This window comes from Leptosomus discolor, chromosome 9 (genome assembly GCF_034619465.1).
Source record: "Leptosomus discolor isolate bLepDis1 chromosome 9, bLepDis1.hap2, whole genome shotgun sequence".
NCBI classification, from domain to species: domain Eukaryota; kingdom Metazoa; phylum Chordata; class Aves; order Leptosomiformes; family Leptosomidae; genus Leptosomus; species Leptosomus discolor.
Window position 1 is genome coordinate 22,864,636 of NC_141399.1, and position 13,285 is coordinate 22,877,920.

The window sequence follows — 13,285 nt, forward strand, 5'->3', positions numbered from 1 at the left end:
TTCCTTTTATCTCAACTGTTTGCATCTTCCTTAACACCAGTCTAGGTTTCCAGTGACATTTCCTAATTTCCAGTTACAGTTCAACTGCTGCTTGGACAAGCTATGCAGTACTCACTCACATTATGTTGCTCCTCCCCCATTTTGGCATTAGGACATCAGTTTACTTAATAGTCTAGATTTCTAGAAATACATTAGAAAGTGAAGTGAAAACTCAGTGGTAAAAAAGATACTAAAAGTACACAATTAGCATAGCAATCCTAAGGTATGCATAGGTGTATATAATACAAATGCACACGTGTATGTACATATAGAGTAGATACAGTATATAACACTAATTTGAATGATGAAAGAATCCTGCAGTACATGACAATATCCATAATCAGGTATGTACTTGCATTATAATCCTGTTCCTGAAGTGCCTCTTCAGCAACTGTACACACAGATGATGCTTATTTAATGATTTGCTGGCATTTTCTCTCTTTAGAAATACACAGTGTGCCGGGGGAAGTCTAAGAGCTGCACAAAACATAAGCTGATACTTGTTGGGTGGGGGGTTTTTAGGGTTTTGTTTGTTTGTTTCTTTGTTTGTTTCAGAAAATAAACCCATGCAGGGAACTAACTTCTGCTCATTTAAATTTTTATCTGTTGCACATTTAGTGTGTAGTGTTTGTAGTATACAGTATTAGCATATAGTTTAGCATATACTAAGTAATAGTATATTATGCTTAGTATTATGTTAGTAATATATTTAGTGTTAGTAATATATTTAGTATTAGTATACAGTTTTCTTTCTTACAGGGAGAATATTACACTAGGTATATATGTCCTGTGTAACTTTATGAAAAATCTACATGAAAAATATTTATCTATTCTTAAAATCTTCCTGTGTTAAACCAGAAAAGATCCACCACCCAGGTAAAATACCATTGAATGGAGTTTGTTCCATTGTTCACAAAACACGGGTTTTTTTCTCCTCTGAGATGAAATGAAAGTATCTATTGCAAATTGTTATTACCAACATGGCTCTAAATGTTAAGTGATGTATCATAATTTTGGATGGAGGTGTGCATAAGCTATACAGTGTATTACGAATAGACAGGAACAGAAATCTTCTTACTCCTCAGTTTGCATTGTGGCACGGACCTTATTCCTGTATGAAAACCATTTTCATGGGAAAAATTCGTATATGTATATTCTGAATTGAATGCTCTTAATTCATTGCTGGCATTATCTCAAGCAAATCTTTTCACGTTCTTAAAAGATCTACAGTGCATCTTTTTAATAACATAAATTCAGTTGGATCATTTAAGAACTCTGCTTCTTTAGTTTCTGTGTTTGATAGTTGAATGAAACAGCAAAAGCATCTTGGAAGCAACCTATTTTTTTTTTACTTTTACTCCCAGGAATTATTTTCTTGCTGATTAAAATGTTACGTGGCACCACGATTAGGCCCAGCATTTTACATCAATTTGTCTGCAAGTGGGGCCTGGTTTTGTGTCTCTGCATTTGCACTGAGGGAAATTAAGTGAGAGAACAAAGTTGTGTGCTGTACGTGTTGGTTGCTAATGTGACAGCAGCTGTTGCAAAGTGAATTTTTCAACCCTTCCTTTCCCTGAGAGCACGATTGTTTTGTACCTTTTCCAAACAGTTTTTTATGTAAAATCCAAGACTAACGACAGGAAAGACTGTTGCAGATTTCAAAGGCATCTCTATAATTGCAAATATAAAAATCAGCAAAGCAATAACAAATCTAACTTCATGGATAAATACAGTGAAAAATTGAATCACAAATACAGACACACACAAATGTATTTTACACATAAGCCCTTAAAACTTGTCCTACTGGTATGCACTCACGTGTATGTTTAATACAGTCTTTTAGTCACTTGTATGTCAAGGAAGTAGTTTATTTGCCTGTGATAACCTAGGCTGCCTTTTGCTTTTGAATCGAGCTATCACAAAAGCTAGAAACTGAGCCCAGCCAGTGTGTAACCTGGGCTGTAAATCTAAATAGGCCATGTCAGTGTATTTGGAATAGTTTTTATTTGGTTAGCTGGTACAGTTACAGGGCCATCATACCAGGATGTTTAGGCTTCCATCAGACAGACGTTTCCTCACCTTTGAATGCTCCTTCACATAAGGGAGGGCTTTGATGCTAGCTGAGGAACTGGTGCTCTTCCCAGAAGCAGCATACCTTTGATTTCATGGCTGAATTATTCTGTTACTCCTGTCCTTTGCTGGGCTCTGTGGAATTGGACAAATCTTATTCATTCACCATGTGTTTGCATACCTGAGGACCATTCAGTTGTTTGCGTGGGTTGTGGTTGGCACTGCTGTTCAGCATGAGATGACCAGTGAGTTAGACAGGGACCGGCGACTCTGTTTCTTCTCCAGAGGCTGGCTTTGCAAAAGTTCACAGGTTGTCAGCTCATGGTAAAGAGTATCTAGGACTTCAAATAGGTGGGTTTTTCCTTTTAAAAGAGAATTGCAAACATTATAATTTGAACAAAGACAGACAGTTGCAGTTTAACAACTGTAAGACAAGCTCTTTTCTTCATCGGTGCCATTTCAAGTAATTATCATTAAATATCTAAATTTTGAGAGCAAATAATAATTTCCTGTCCCTATAAAAATAAGAGTGGAACTGTGTTCAAGGACTCTTTTTCTCTACTGGTTCTCTTGTTTCTTTCATTGCCCACTGAGTTCTCAAGACTTGTGTGAACAAAGGCTATTTCATGTCACAATAAAGAGTTGCCAATCCAACCATCCTCTTAGTCTTGTCAAAGAGGAAGAAGATGTTAAATTACAAAGACGTAGGAAAGCTGCTTAAGTCACACCAAGTGCACAGCCAGAAAATGGAAAGCAGAGAAGATGAGCTATTTATGGCAATGGTGATGCAGAATGGACAGAGAGCTGCACAAGGTTACTTCAGTTTTTGGTGTCAGTTTTAGGAAGCTGAGCTATGCTGCAGTTGCAGAGGAAGGTACTTTGTTTCAGCAGCATCACTTGGAGTCGGTGTTGCTGTGCAGGAGAAGCAGCAGTACCTTCTGGACACTTGTGTGCTGTGGGTACTAACAGTCTCCTCTCTTCTCACCAGGAGAATATCTGACCTATGGTGCAGGTACGGTTTCTTTCTGTGTTGGTGTCCTGGAGCCAGTGAAGGTCTATCTTTTGCCTTCTTGTCTCTGCTTCTTCTGCAGCCATGCTGGAAGAGCACAGCTTAGCTCTGGGCTGCCTTCACCCTGAATTGCTGGACACTAGTAACAACCAGGCTTTGAAACTGCAAAACTCTGGCTGGTTTGTATGTTATTCTCCCTAAATCACTGTTAACAATATTCTCCAAAATTAAACCCTCAGGCTACATCTAGTCTTTTGTAGTCTTGTCTTTGACTAGTGTCTGCCTATTAAAAGCACCTCCAAGGCATGTTCTTAGGCTTGGTATAGGATGTTCATTTCTTGAAGGTAAGTACAAATGCTCTGCTAATAGGAACACAATAATCAAATCTAAACCTCCAGGCTGTGAACCCTATATGGTTCCTACAAAGGCAGCTCTGGCACACCAGAACTTTGTCAAGGGAAAGGAGTTTGAAAATTTAATTTTCATAAGAGGAACGCAAAAAGCTATTATTAGAGGAGTGCAGGTTTGTTCTGGTTTCTTTACAGATGTATTCTCTTTTGTGTATCTTGTTTTTGATGGAGCAGAGCAATACAGTACGCAGTGGGATGGCAAAAGTGGTAAATAGGTGCCTTACTTGGTCATGTTTTCCACTTTCTTATACTAATGAAGTCCTGCAGACATTATTCAGGCACTGAATTGTTCCTCAAAGGCCTAAAAATTTGGCTAAAAAAAGCCCTGAATGTGTTGCTGTTTCTGACGTCTCACAAACTAGAAAGCATCACTTTCTATAGGTAATCTTGCATAGGACATCTTTCTCCCTAAGCCTGTCTCCCAGTATTTGAAATATTTTTTTCATATTCATCTGTTCATTATCTCATGTTTTTCCCAAAAGGACGTTTTTCAAACTCCTTGGTTTTTATACATCATTTATTTTCTTACCAGGTTGGGGGGCACGGCAGGATTCCAAAGTGCTCAGCAAGATTTTCCCCAATGCTCGCTTAGATACGTTCTTTAAAAACAAAATAATATTATGGCACAAATGTATTCTTCATCACTTTAAATGTAAACAACAAAATCTATGTGCAGTATGTTTGCATTTGAAAATTAAAACAAAATGAAAACGAATCCTGATAACACAACACTTGATATCATCTTTATTTTCAAGCATTTTATCTTGGATGCTGCTCAAATGCTATCAGTTTGTGGCTGCAATTCCTTAATATGGCTGTAGAAAGAGAAATGAGTTATTCAGAGGAAAATATGGAATTTTCCAGAGTGTGTGCCTGAACAAATCTAGATGGCAAGGAGCGTAAGCAGGGTACGCACAACAAGAGCTTGGTCAGTCCTCTGCTAGGCCTGTGCTGAAGGCAAACAGACGGCCTCTGGTGTGATCTCAGAAAGAGGCTTCCCAGCCCCAGCTGTTCTCGGAATCATCAGGAACCGTTTTAGGTATAAGCAAAGTAGAAGAGATTTTATGTGCCACTTGGCAGGCCCACTGTTAGTTATACGCGGGGATGTACTAACATTAGCCAAAGTGAGAGGACTGTAAAAATTACTTAGGATTTGGAAGGTCTTTTTCAGTGGTATTTTTATATTAGAAATCTGTTGGGACATTACATAATGTGTCTGTAAAAACAAACTCTCTTAATTTGCTATCAAGACACTAATGCATGCTTTCTGGGAGACGGTCTTGCAATCAGTTTAATTAGTGCTCAGAGTGCCTATATCTGCAGGGACAGGTTGTTCTTGTTAAAACTTCAAGAAGCAAAAATAGATGAAAGCTATTCTGGAAGACTATGAACCTCCTCGCAGCCCAGGCAATACCAGCCTTGCTTACTGATGCTGGTCATCTACCTTCTGCTTGTCTGCCCCAGTGGCGACTGGGGCATAGTGGAAAGCAGTTTGCAGCAGGCTGGGATTACACATGGCCTCTGCAACACAGGGTTGCACAGGACATGCATTTGCCTTTGGATGGTCAATGCTTTGTGGTGGATTCTGTTGCAGATAAGATGCTTGGGATATTCAGAACATGAAGGTCAATATGCTGGGGAAATGACAGACCAGTTTCTGATGAATAAGCTTTCTTTTGTCTAAAGTATATCCCATTGGGGAATTAGGAGATCCTTGCTAAACTCTACTGGGAACGCTGTAAATTATCTTGTTCATTGACAGCATCGTTACCTATATTGGTGCTATGGGAGTTGGCAGCACATGGTGGCATGATTCCAGCAATGATTAGCATTAAGTGCTATTATCCTTGAGATATGGTACACTGTATGATGGATTGTCACCTAAGCAGAAATGATTTGCAATAAACCAGCTGACCAGTGAATGACATGCTGAAATCTTGACACAAAAGGTTATTATGCTTGTTGCCAGTCAGTCTTTACTAGTTTAATCCTTTGCTAGATTGCTGTCGATGCAAGTGACAGACTTGCAGTATGAAAGCAGAATTTCCATGTCAAGTGCTAAGGTAAGTTACCAAATTATGAGATATTGCACTTGCTCCCTACGGTCATCAGTGGAACATGAGTGTACTTAAAACAAAGTAAAGTGATCATCTGAGGAAGCATTCTCGTCTCACACAGATTAGGCAGAGCTTTACTGAAAACTGAAGAGAACCCTCAGCCACTAGCAAAGAAATTAGTTCCTAGCACTCCAGTGCGGCTTCCAACATACTCTGAGTTCTGCAGATTATCCTATTTGCCTGTCTTTTGGCCAGCCCTTAACATTATCATTCCCAAGCAGCAGATTTAAACTTATTTTCTAAAGGACTGGACTGCTATACTGGCCATGCACTTCTGGGATGTTATTGCATCAGCTATTGTAAATCCATGTTCAGATTATTAACTAGATAAGAAACTTCTTACAAAAACCACCTTATTGGTCTATAGGAAGGGGTTTTATCCCTTTAATACTGACTCAATGTCGTGTTAGGTTGCAGTTAAATGATGGTCCTTTTCTAGAAGGAAAAACAATCTTCTAGAATTCTGATTACTAGCATTTTTGTTCTCCTTGTCTCCTCTAAATTTCTGTTTAGAGGATAATGAGAGCTTGGATATCTAGATCCAAGGAGGGGATCTCTAGGCTTCTTTCAGAAAGTCAGCCATAGGGGTCTGAAAGTTTTCTGCAATCACTAGGCTGTTCCCAGGGCAAACACATGCGAAAATGTGTCCTGGTGTAAAGGAATTTGTACTTAATAGAAGGTATGAACATCCTTTTTAATTTGGAAAGGACACTATCAAAACCAGTTTTAAGTCTCAGAACTTCTTTCATGCCATACCAAGTCTTGAAGTTGTTGAAGAAGCTGTAAAACATCCACAAGCTTTTCTTCCACCAGTGACAGCCTAACTCTCTCTGTCTCCAACATCTGCAGCTCCATCTTCAACAATTCGTTTTCCTCCACCTTTTGCTGCAGTTCGCCTAGCAATGGGCCTTTCATCTGGACAATGACACAGGAAATTAAAAGCACTGGACCTTTTCACTTTCTTGCGAATAATTGCAAACCTAAGTTTTCCCACTTATCAGGTAAATGTCAGTTCACTCCAGAAGATTATTTTGAAAGGAAGTACATTTCTTTAATGTACTACATAAAGTGAGGAATCAATAGATGCTAAGAAATGCGTGCTTTGCTCTTGTGCATAATGGCAGTTCATTCAACAGTAGATGCAAGCAGGTAATTCAGAAATTTAAATACTAGCATTACTATTTCAGTTTTCTAATCTTTTGCATTCCTGTCATCCTCTATGAAGCATAACTAATTTGGGTGCCCTCACCAATGTAGTCATACCTTTGTCTTGCGTCTCCTACATATCAATCATCTGTACATTCAGGGAAACAAGAAGGTAATTGGCTAATTTCTTTTAAGTGTTTTGGTTTAAAAAAAAAAAAGTGTCTTAAGGAAAAAAATTTAAGATTCTGATTCTGCAAAACACGGGCTTGTATGCTTGGTGAAGCACTGGTTTGCAGCTAAGCACAGACAAGTCCAGATTCAACAAGGCTTTTGAACACTACAGACATCCCGGGCAGGAGGGGTCTCCTCAGACCTGGACCTTCCAAAGTTGAGCTGACCTGTCAGTTGTCTCAGTGAAAAAACATTTGGGATTTGAAATGTTGCATTTGTTTCAATGCAAAATCTAAGTGACATATTTCGAACTACAAAGCTGCCACACCCTTTGCAAAAGTCAGTATCTGTGTTTGTCATGGACCCAGGCCTGTTGCAGACACATGGCCAAGGTGCTAAAAAGAGCCTGAAAAGCATTCCCTGGAAAAGATGTCACTTTACTATTAATTTTAGACCTTTGAGAGCACTGACAGATTTCAGATTTATTATTAAAAGTAAACTTATTTCTCAATCATTACTGTGCCCAGCATTTTGAAAGGTTACAATTTTTTGCAATTTCCTGTTGCAAATACAATCTAAATATATGTATTAATATTACACTGAGAAAAAAAATCATGTGGGGTAAATGCCAAATTTGCTGGCTCTGTTAATCCCTTTTTGTTGTCATCTTTTACCTTTATTGTAGTTTTAGAAATAACTAAGGAGAGAGTTGGACTCAAAGCTGAACGCCTTAATATGCACACTATTCAATAGATTTTTCTGTGTGGAAATTTGTATCCTAATGAATTTTAATAGATGGGAAGGAACTTCAGTTCCCTAAACACAAGTGTCATTAGAACGAAAAAAGAAAACAATCCTTGATCCACACCGAGCCTTCCTGAAGGTCATTTTAGTTTCTGACAGTGCTAATAGTACGTATTAGTTGGTAGTAATTCCCCCATCGGATAGAAATCAGCCTGTTCTGTTAGCTCTCTGTGAGCTTTGCCCTGTGAGGTACTCCAGCTCCTCTGAGCTACGCAACAGCTACAGAAGTCTGGATCACTTCATCTGGTCCATCTGCCCGACAATGATTTCAGCATCCTTGTCTGAACAACCCTTTTAAACGAATACACTAACATTTTCCTGCATGGAGAACCAACGTTGTTACCACCGATGTGGCAGGGGTCTGCCTGAGACAGAACAAATGCTCTAACAAATGGTCTAGAGGCTCTGGGAGGTCTTCAAGGAATTAAACATGTGATTTCTTTTATTATATTGCAGATTGCCTCCACATTGCAAATACCACCTAGCATAGATGAGCACATGAAGTAGTTGTGTTCCCCTGTATGGCTGAAGCAGTGTCATATCAAATAACAGAGGGGTAAAAAGGTCATTATTTTAAAGTGTAAAACAGACTTTTCCAATATGCAATTAGACAGATGCTCATGGAAATTCATAATGCGTGCCCACCTGTCCTGGTCCTGCACCCCTAACATCACATATCTGCTGCTCTTAGCTGCTGCTTTATTTGTGCTGGCGGAACTGCCACTCTTGGGAAGCTGCCCAGGGAGTCCCCCAGCCTCTGCGGCTGTCACTGCAAGGCTGTAGCTGTGCAGTGGGTCTAACGTACAGCCACAAACAGGAGAAGTACAAACTTTTCTCTTTAGTGTGCATGCCACTTGAGTTCTCCATAGCTGTCTAGTGTCACTATCATCTGCTTAGTTCGTACAGACAACACAGGCAATATGATCAGCTGAGTGCCACTAGTGACATTTGGACACAGCATCTGGTGCTACTGCTGCCTCTTTCCCCTCTGCATTTTGATTGCTCCTACAAAGCCCTTTTGGCTTGTGTTTTCTATGCTGTAGCTAGTAAACTGCTTTCCACAGCAGTTACACCTTGACAGCCACCTTGTCATGTATAAGCATGATAGTTTCCCAATCAACACCTTTGTTTCACATATATGTTTGAGTATGCATTTTTTGTCTTCTTATTGGGCTTGAAGACAGTGGCTCAGTATACCATTAAAACATTCTCCCAGACTGTTTTCCCTGCCTAGGGTACATCTAGCACCTGTTGTTACCTTAACATTTGCAATAAGATAATGATGACAGTGAGGCATAAGCTATTTTTAACACCTAGATACTGAAGAGAGATGGTCAGTAGTTAAGTCAGAAGGCTCAGAGGAGTGGGTTTTCTTCTTAGCTCTGTCAAAGTCTCTCAGCAAAGCCTGATTTTGGATCTGTGCCTTGTTTGTGAAAAGGAAATACTACCGTGCCAAATGCCAGTTTTGAGAAGTCGTCAGCTGCTGATAACCAACCCCCTTATAAAAGGGGGAGAATGCCATGCGGAAAATCTGAGCTCTGGAGTACTGTGTGCAAACACATCTAGGACAATGAATAGTTAATATGCAAAAATCCCTTAAGGAATGAACGAGAAAAGAATTCTGTTGTATTTTCCACAGAAGTGAAGGAGGCTCTCATATTAGAGCTATTTTTACAAGCAATGAACCCGAGAAACAGTTTAAAAAAAGGGAAGAAAACAGTAACAGAACGACAGGATGAAGAGCTGAACTATGCTGTGTGATATATCTTTTAAATAATCTACCCTCAAAGGACCGGAGTGTGGCAAATGAAGCAGCAGCTTTTAAGAGAGGCTGCAGAGATGGTCTGAGGAACAGCACATGGCCCCAAGAGTATCAGTAATTCTGTCAGGCGAGTTGATAGGAACTGCAATGGAGAAGGGACTTGGTGAATACATAGATGAACATAGTGAAGAACCTATTAGATTTCTTTGAAGGGTCTATGAATATATATCAATAATGTCAATTCAGTTGACAGAGTGTATATCTAATGTGCAAAAAGTCTTTTGATAGGATTCATTACCAAAGACTCAAAAAAAAATAAAGTAACTGCCTCAGGGCAGTGGCACAGATCCTGCCATGGACTTAGAGCTGGTTGAAAGGTGGGGATAGAGCACAGAGTGGCAGGCCAGGATTGAAAGTCTCCTAATGGAGGGAGATAATCCTTAGGATCTTACAAGGACCTGGGTTAAGACCTGAGCTGTTCAGCATATTCATAAATGATTTGTAAAAAAGGCGAATGTCAAAGCGCTTAAGTTTGCTCTCAATACATTTTTTTGGGGGTAATCAACACTAAAGCTGCCTGTGAAGAATTACAGCAGGAGTTCATGATATTGAATAGCTATGGGCAATAAAAGATCAGATGAAATTCAGTGTCAATAATGCAAAGTAAGGCATGCAGGAAAGGTACACAATCTTGTATGTGTGCAGTGATGATGACTGCCACTCAAGAAGGATATCTAGGAGAGCTGTAGTCTCCTGGACATAGCTCAGCAGTCAGCAGAGATCACAAGGATACACACTAGGACCTATTAGGAAAGGAACTAGGGACGAAACAGAAACTTATGCCATGAAGGGCTTGCATTTGAATATTAAGCACATTTTCAGTTTGTCTCATTTAAAAACAGTAATACCGCTTGAAAAGTACATGGAAGAATAAAATAGAATAACAGAAGTAATGGTTTCTATACCAAGAGGGCTGAGGCAGAATAGGTACGGTGACAACTGAGGCAGTGTTCCTGGTAGTAAAAGTCTGTAAAATTATGAGGGAAAGATTATTTGCTGATTCCCAAGCACAAAAACGAGGTGACAGTGGATGATCAGGCAGAGGATATAGAGCTAACAAAAAAAAATCCTCAAAACCTGTTCCTTTCTAACTGGTATGTGGAAGTCCTTGCCCTGAGCATCACTAGCTTTAAAGAAAGGAAATGTAAATTCATGGTAAATAGCTTCAATACTGGCCACTAAACATGATGCTCCATGCAACATCCAGTTCAAGATGTGCCTATTCCTGGTGCATTTGGAACCACATAAGAGCAAGAGGAAGATCCTCAGTACTTTTTCTCATCACTTTTCTCTAAGCAACTGCTGCTTGCCATCAGGATGAACTTTTCATTTGACCCTGTATGGCAGGTCATAAACTAATTGTCTTTTTAATTAAGGTGGCAGGTTATACATAAACTTTTATAGAAAATAATTGGCATTTCTTTGCAACACCACACTTGGCAGCATATCACTTTGTTTCTAGATTTGACTCATGTTTTCTCCATTTATTATACTCAGGTCCTGACACCTTCATCACCCCATCTTCAGTAGAAACTATTTTTAAATATTTGGTTGTTGGAAGGCAGAACTTTCAGACTTGACAAGTTTCAAAACCCTTTTATCACCTGGATTTATGAGTCTTAGACTGAAGCAATTATTAATGGGGATTTGAGAGTGTTGCTCTTCACTTGGCTGCCGAGTTTGTTACTCGTTAGCTTTATTGTTCTTTGTCTAATTTTCAGCATTGAGCAGGTCCAAATAGAAGTATATAGAGCAATGTATGATGCAGTTTTGTCAGGTCATCAGAGAAAATGTTCTTGGTGGTTTCTTATTAAGCCAATATATTTATTTGCAAGTTATACGAGAGAAAGCATTTCTCTGTCTTCCAGTTTGCCTTGTGTTGATTACAGGAACAGACACCTTTTTGAAAGGAATTACTTTTCTGTATGTTTTGTAGCATCAAAAAAAAATACCTATAACTGCACATGAGAGACATGTTGGCTAAATAAAAGTAAGAGTGCTTAAGAATAAATTACTAACAGGCTCAAAATGGTTATTCCTACTGATTTTAAATTCATATTGCAGGGAGTTGGCACTCTGTCTTATTGACCTCCCTGCTTGTCTTTAAATCAAGAGCAGCAGATTCCATTTTTGTCCTTCAATTCTGTATCAATCTATCAATAACGATACTTTTCTGAAGAAGGGTGCCCAGAACTAATATCCATCAGCAGACAAAGATGAGTACCTCTGAGTGGAAAAAAAGGAGAAGAAAACTGGCTCTACCTGCAGGAAGGTAGTTCCTTCCTGTAGGTAAAAGAATAAATTCAGGTTTTTTATGTGGGCTGGTGTTAAGCCGTATAGAAGGAAGCTTTGTGTTGCTCTAAGGAGTAGTACAGGAATAAATTGTCACTGAATACTGCAAATTGTGTAAGACACAAGTATGATTTTATTCTGTTTTTAAATTTTTTTCCTCACAAGTAAACTCTTTAATTTAGTCAAGGGGGAAAATGATAGGAAATACTGATAGGATGGCAACATGTAAAGAAGTTGAATATTTTACTCTTACTTTTAAATAGTTTACCAATTAATATAATCCTTCCAGAACTACTGAAATCTTTACACTCCTTTTAAAGAAGAGGTATAAAATACTGAACAAGCACTAACTGAACCTTAAGAAAAGCAGACGAAAGCAATGCATATGATGCACTATTTTTGTTTCACAGAAAGATTGCTAGCATTTAAACCTATGCCCATCAATGGCTGAAGTTTGCAGTATTTAAATAGTAAGATCGCATGGGACTACGAGGATACTGCACTGGGGCTTTTAACTACTGTGGTTAGAACCTCTGCTGAATGAAAGCTGAACAGGCTGCTAAGTCTGAGAAGTGATTTAACTTTATTTATAAATATATCAGTTTAAGCCCAAGAACCAGCCAGTGTAAACTGGATGATTTCCTCCAGAGGATTCCAAAATGGTGAGCCCCTGCATCTCAGTCAGCTGGAGGGACTTCTTGAAAAGTTATTGTGTTCTCAGAGGAGCTGGATGTCTTAGGATATGAGGAGAGTTTACCTCACAGCTGAGGAACCATTGAACACTGCCTGTAGCAACCCTATAGTTAATGTGCGTCTCCTTGGTCTGCAGTGGTGTCAGTCCCAAACATAGCATCAGTGAACATCTTAAACCGTTTAAATAAAGGACAGTATTTGAAGAGCCTGTGGCTGGCTGTGGCTGGTGTACATCTCATCCTCCAAACGAACGGAGTTTCAGGTAGGAACTGGACTAGAAATGCAGGTGTTACAAGAAAGCATGAGATGTTTGACCTGACAAACTAAGGGCACAGTAAGAAACATCAGCAACAGAGAGTGGAATGGCCAGAATAAAATATAAATGCATATGTATATAAATGCAGTTACTTAAAGATACATAAATAACTCTTTCACACTCTGCTTGGCACCTTTTGCCTCTTCCATATTTGTTTCCAGTTTTTTCACTTCACGCCCTTTAAGCTCAAGCTGTTCAGTTACCTGTGTGATTCTCTCTGTGAGCTCCGCAGGGGCTGGTTCGTAACCATCAGTATTGGTGGTCTCCAAGTAAGACATCATTTTTTTCCACATTTTTTCATCACATCTATAGACACAATAAAAAAAAAGTTAGCAAAACCTCACAATGGAGGTCTGTGTTTGTAAAAGCCAGTTTTCCTGCAAAGCTCTTGGCAGC

At 39.2% G+C, this 13,285-nt stretch overlaps 1 protein-coding gene across 2 annotated transcripts in view; it reads right to left on the reverse strand.

Annotated features, from left to right (window-relative positions):
* Positions 1–2,337: 2,337 nt before the first annotated feature.
* Positions 2,338–13,285, reverse strand: part of EFCC1 (EF-hand and coiled-coil domain containing 1) — a 51,753-nt gene continuing 40,805 nt past the window's right edge. For both annotated transcript variants that reach the window (XM_086470378.1, XM_086470377.1), the window contains 4 exons: positions 13,030–13,195; positions 6,402–6,560; positions 4,058–4,127; positions 2,338–2,471 (listed from right to left, as the gene is read on the reverse strand). In XM_086470378.1, coding sequence (XP_086326504.1) covers positions 2,338–2,471; positions 4,058–4,127; positions 6,402–6,560; positions 13,030–13,195 — 529 coding nt within the window. The remainder of the gene's footprint in view (positions 2,472–4,057; positions 4,128–6,401; positions 6,561–13,029; positions 13,196–13,285) is intronic.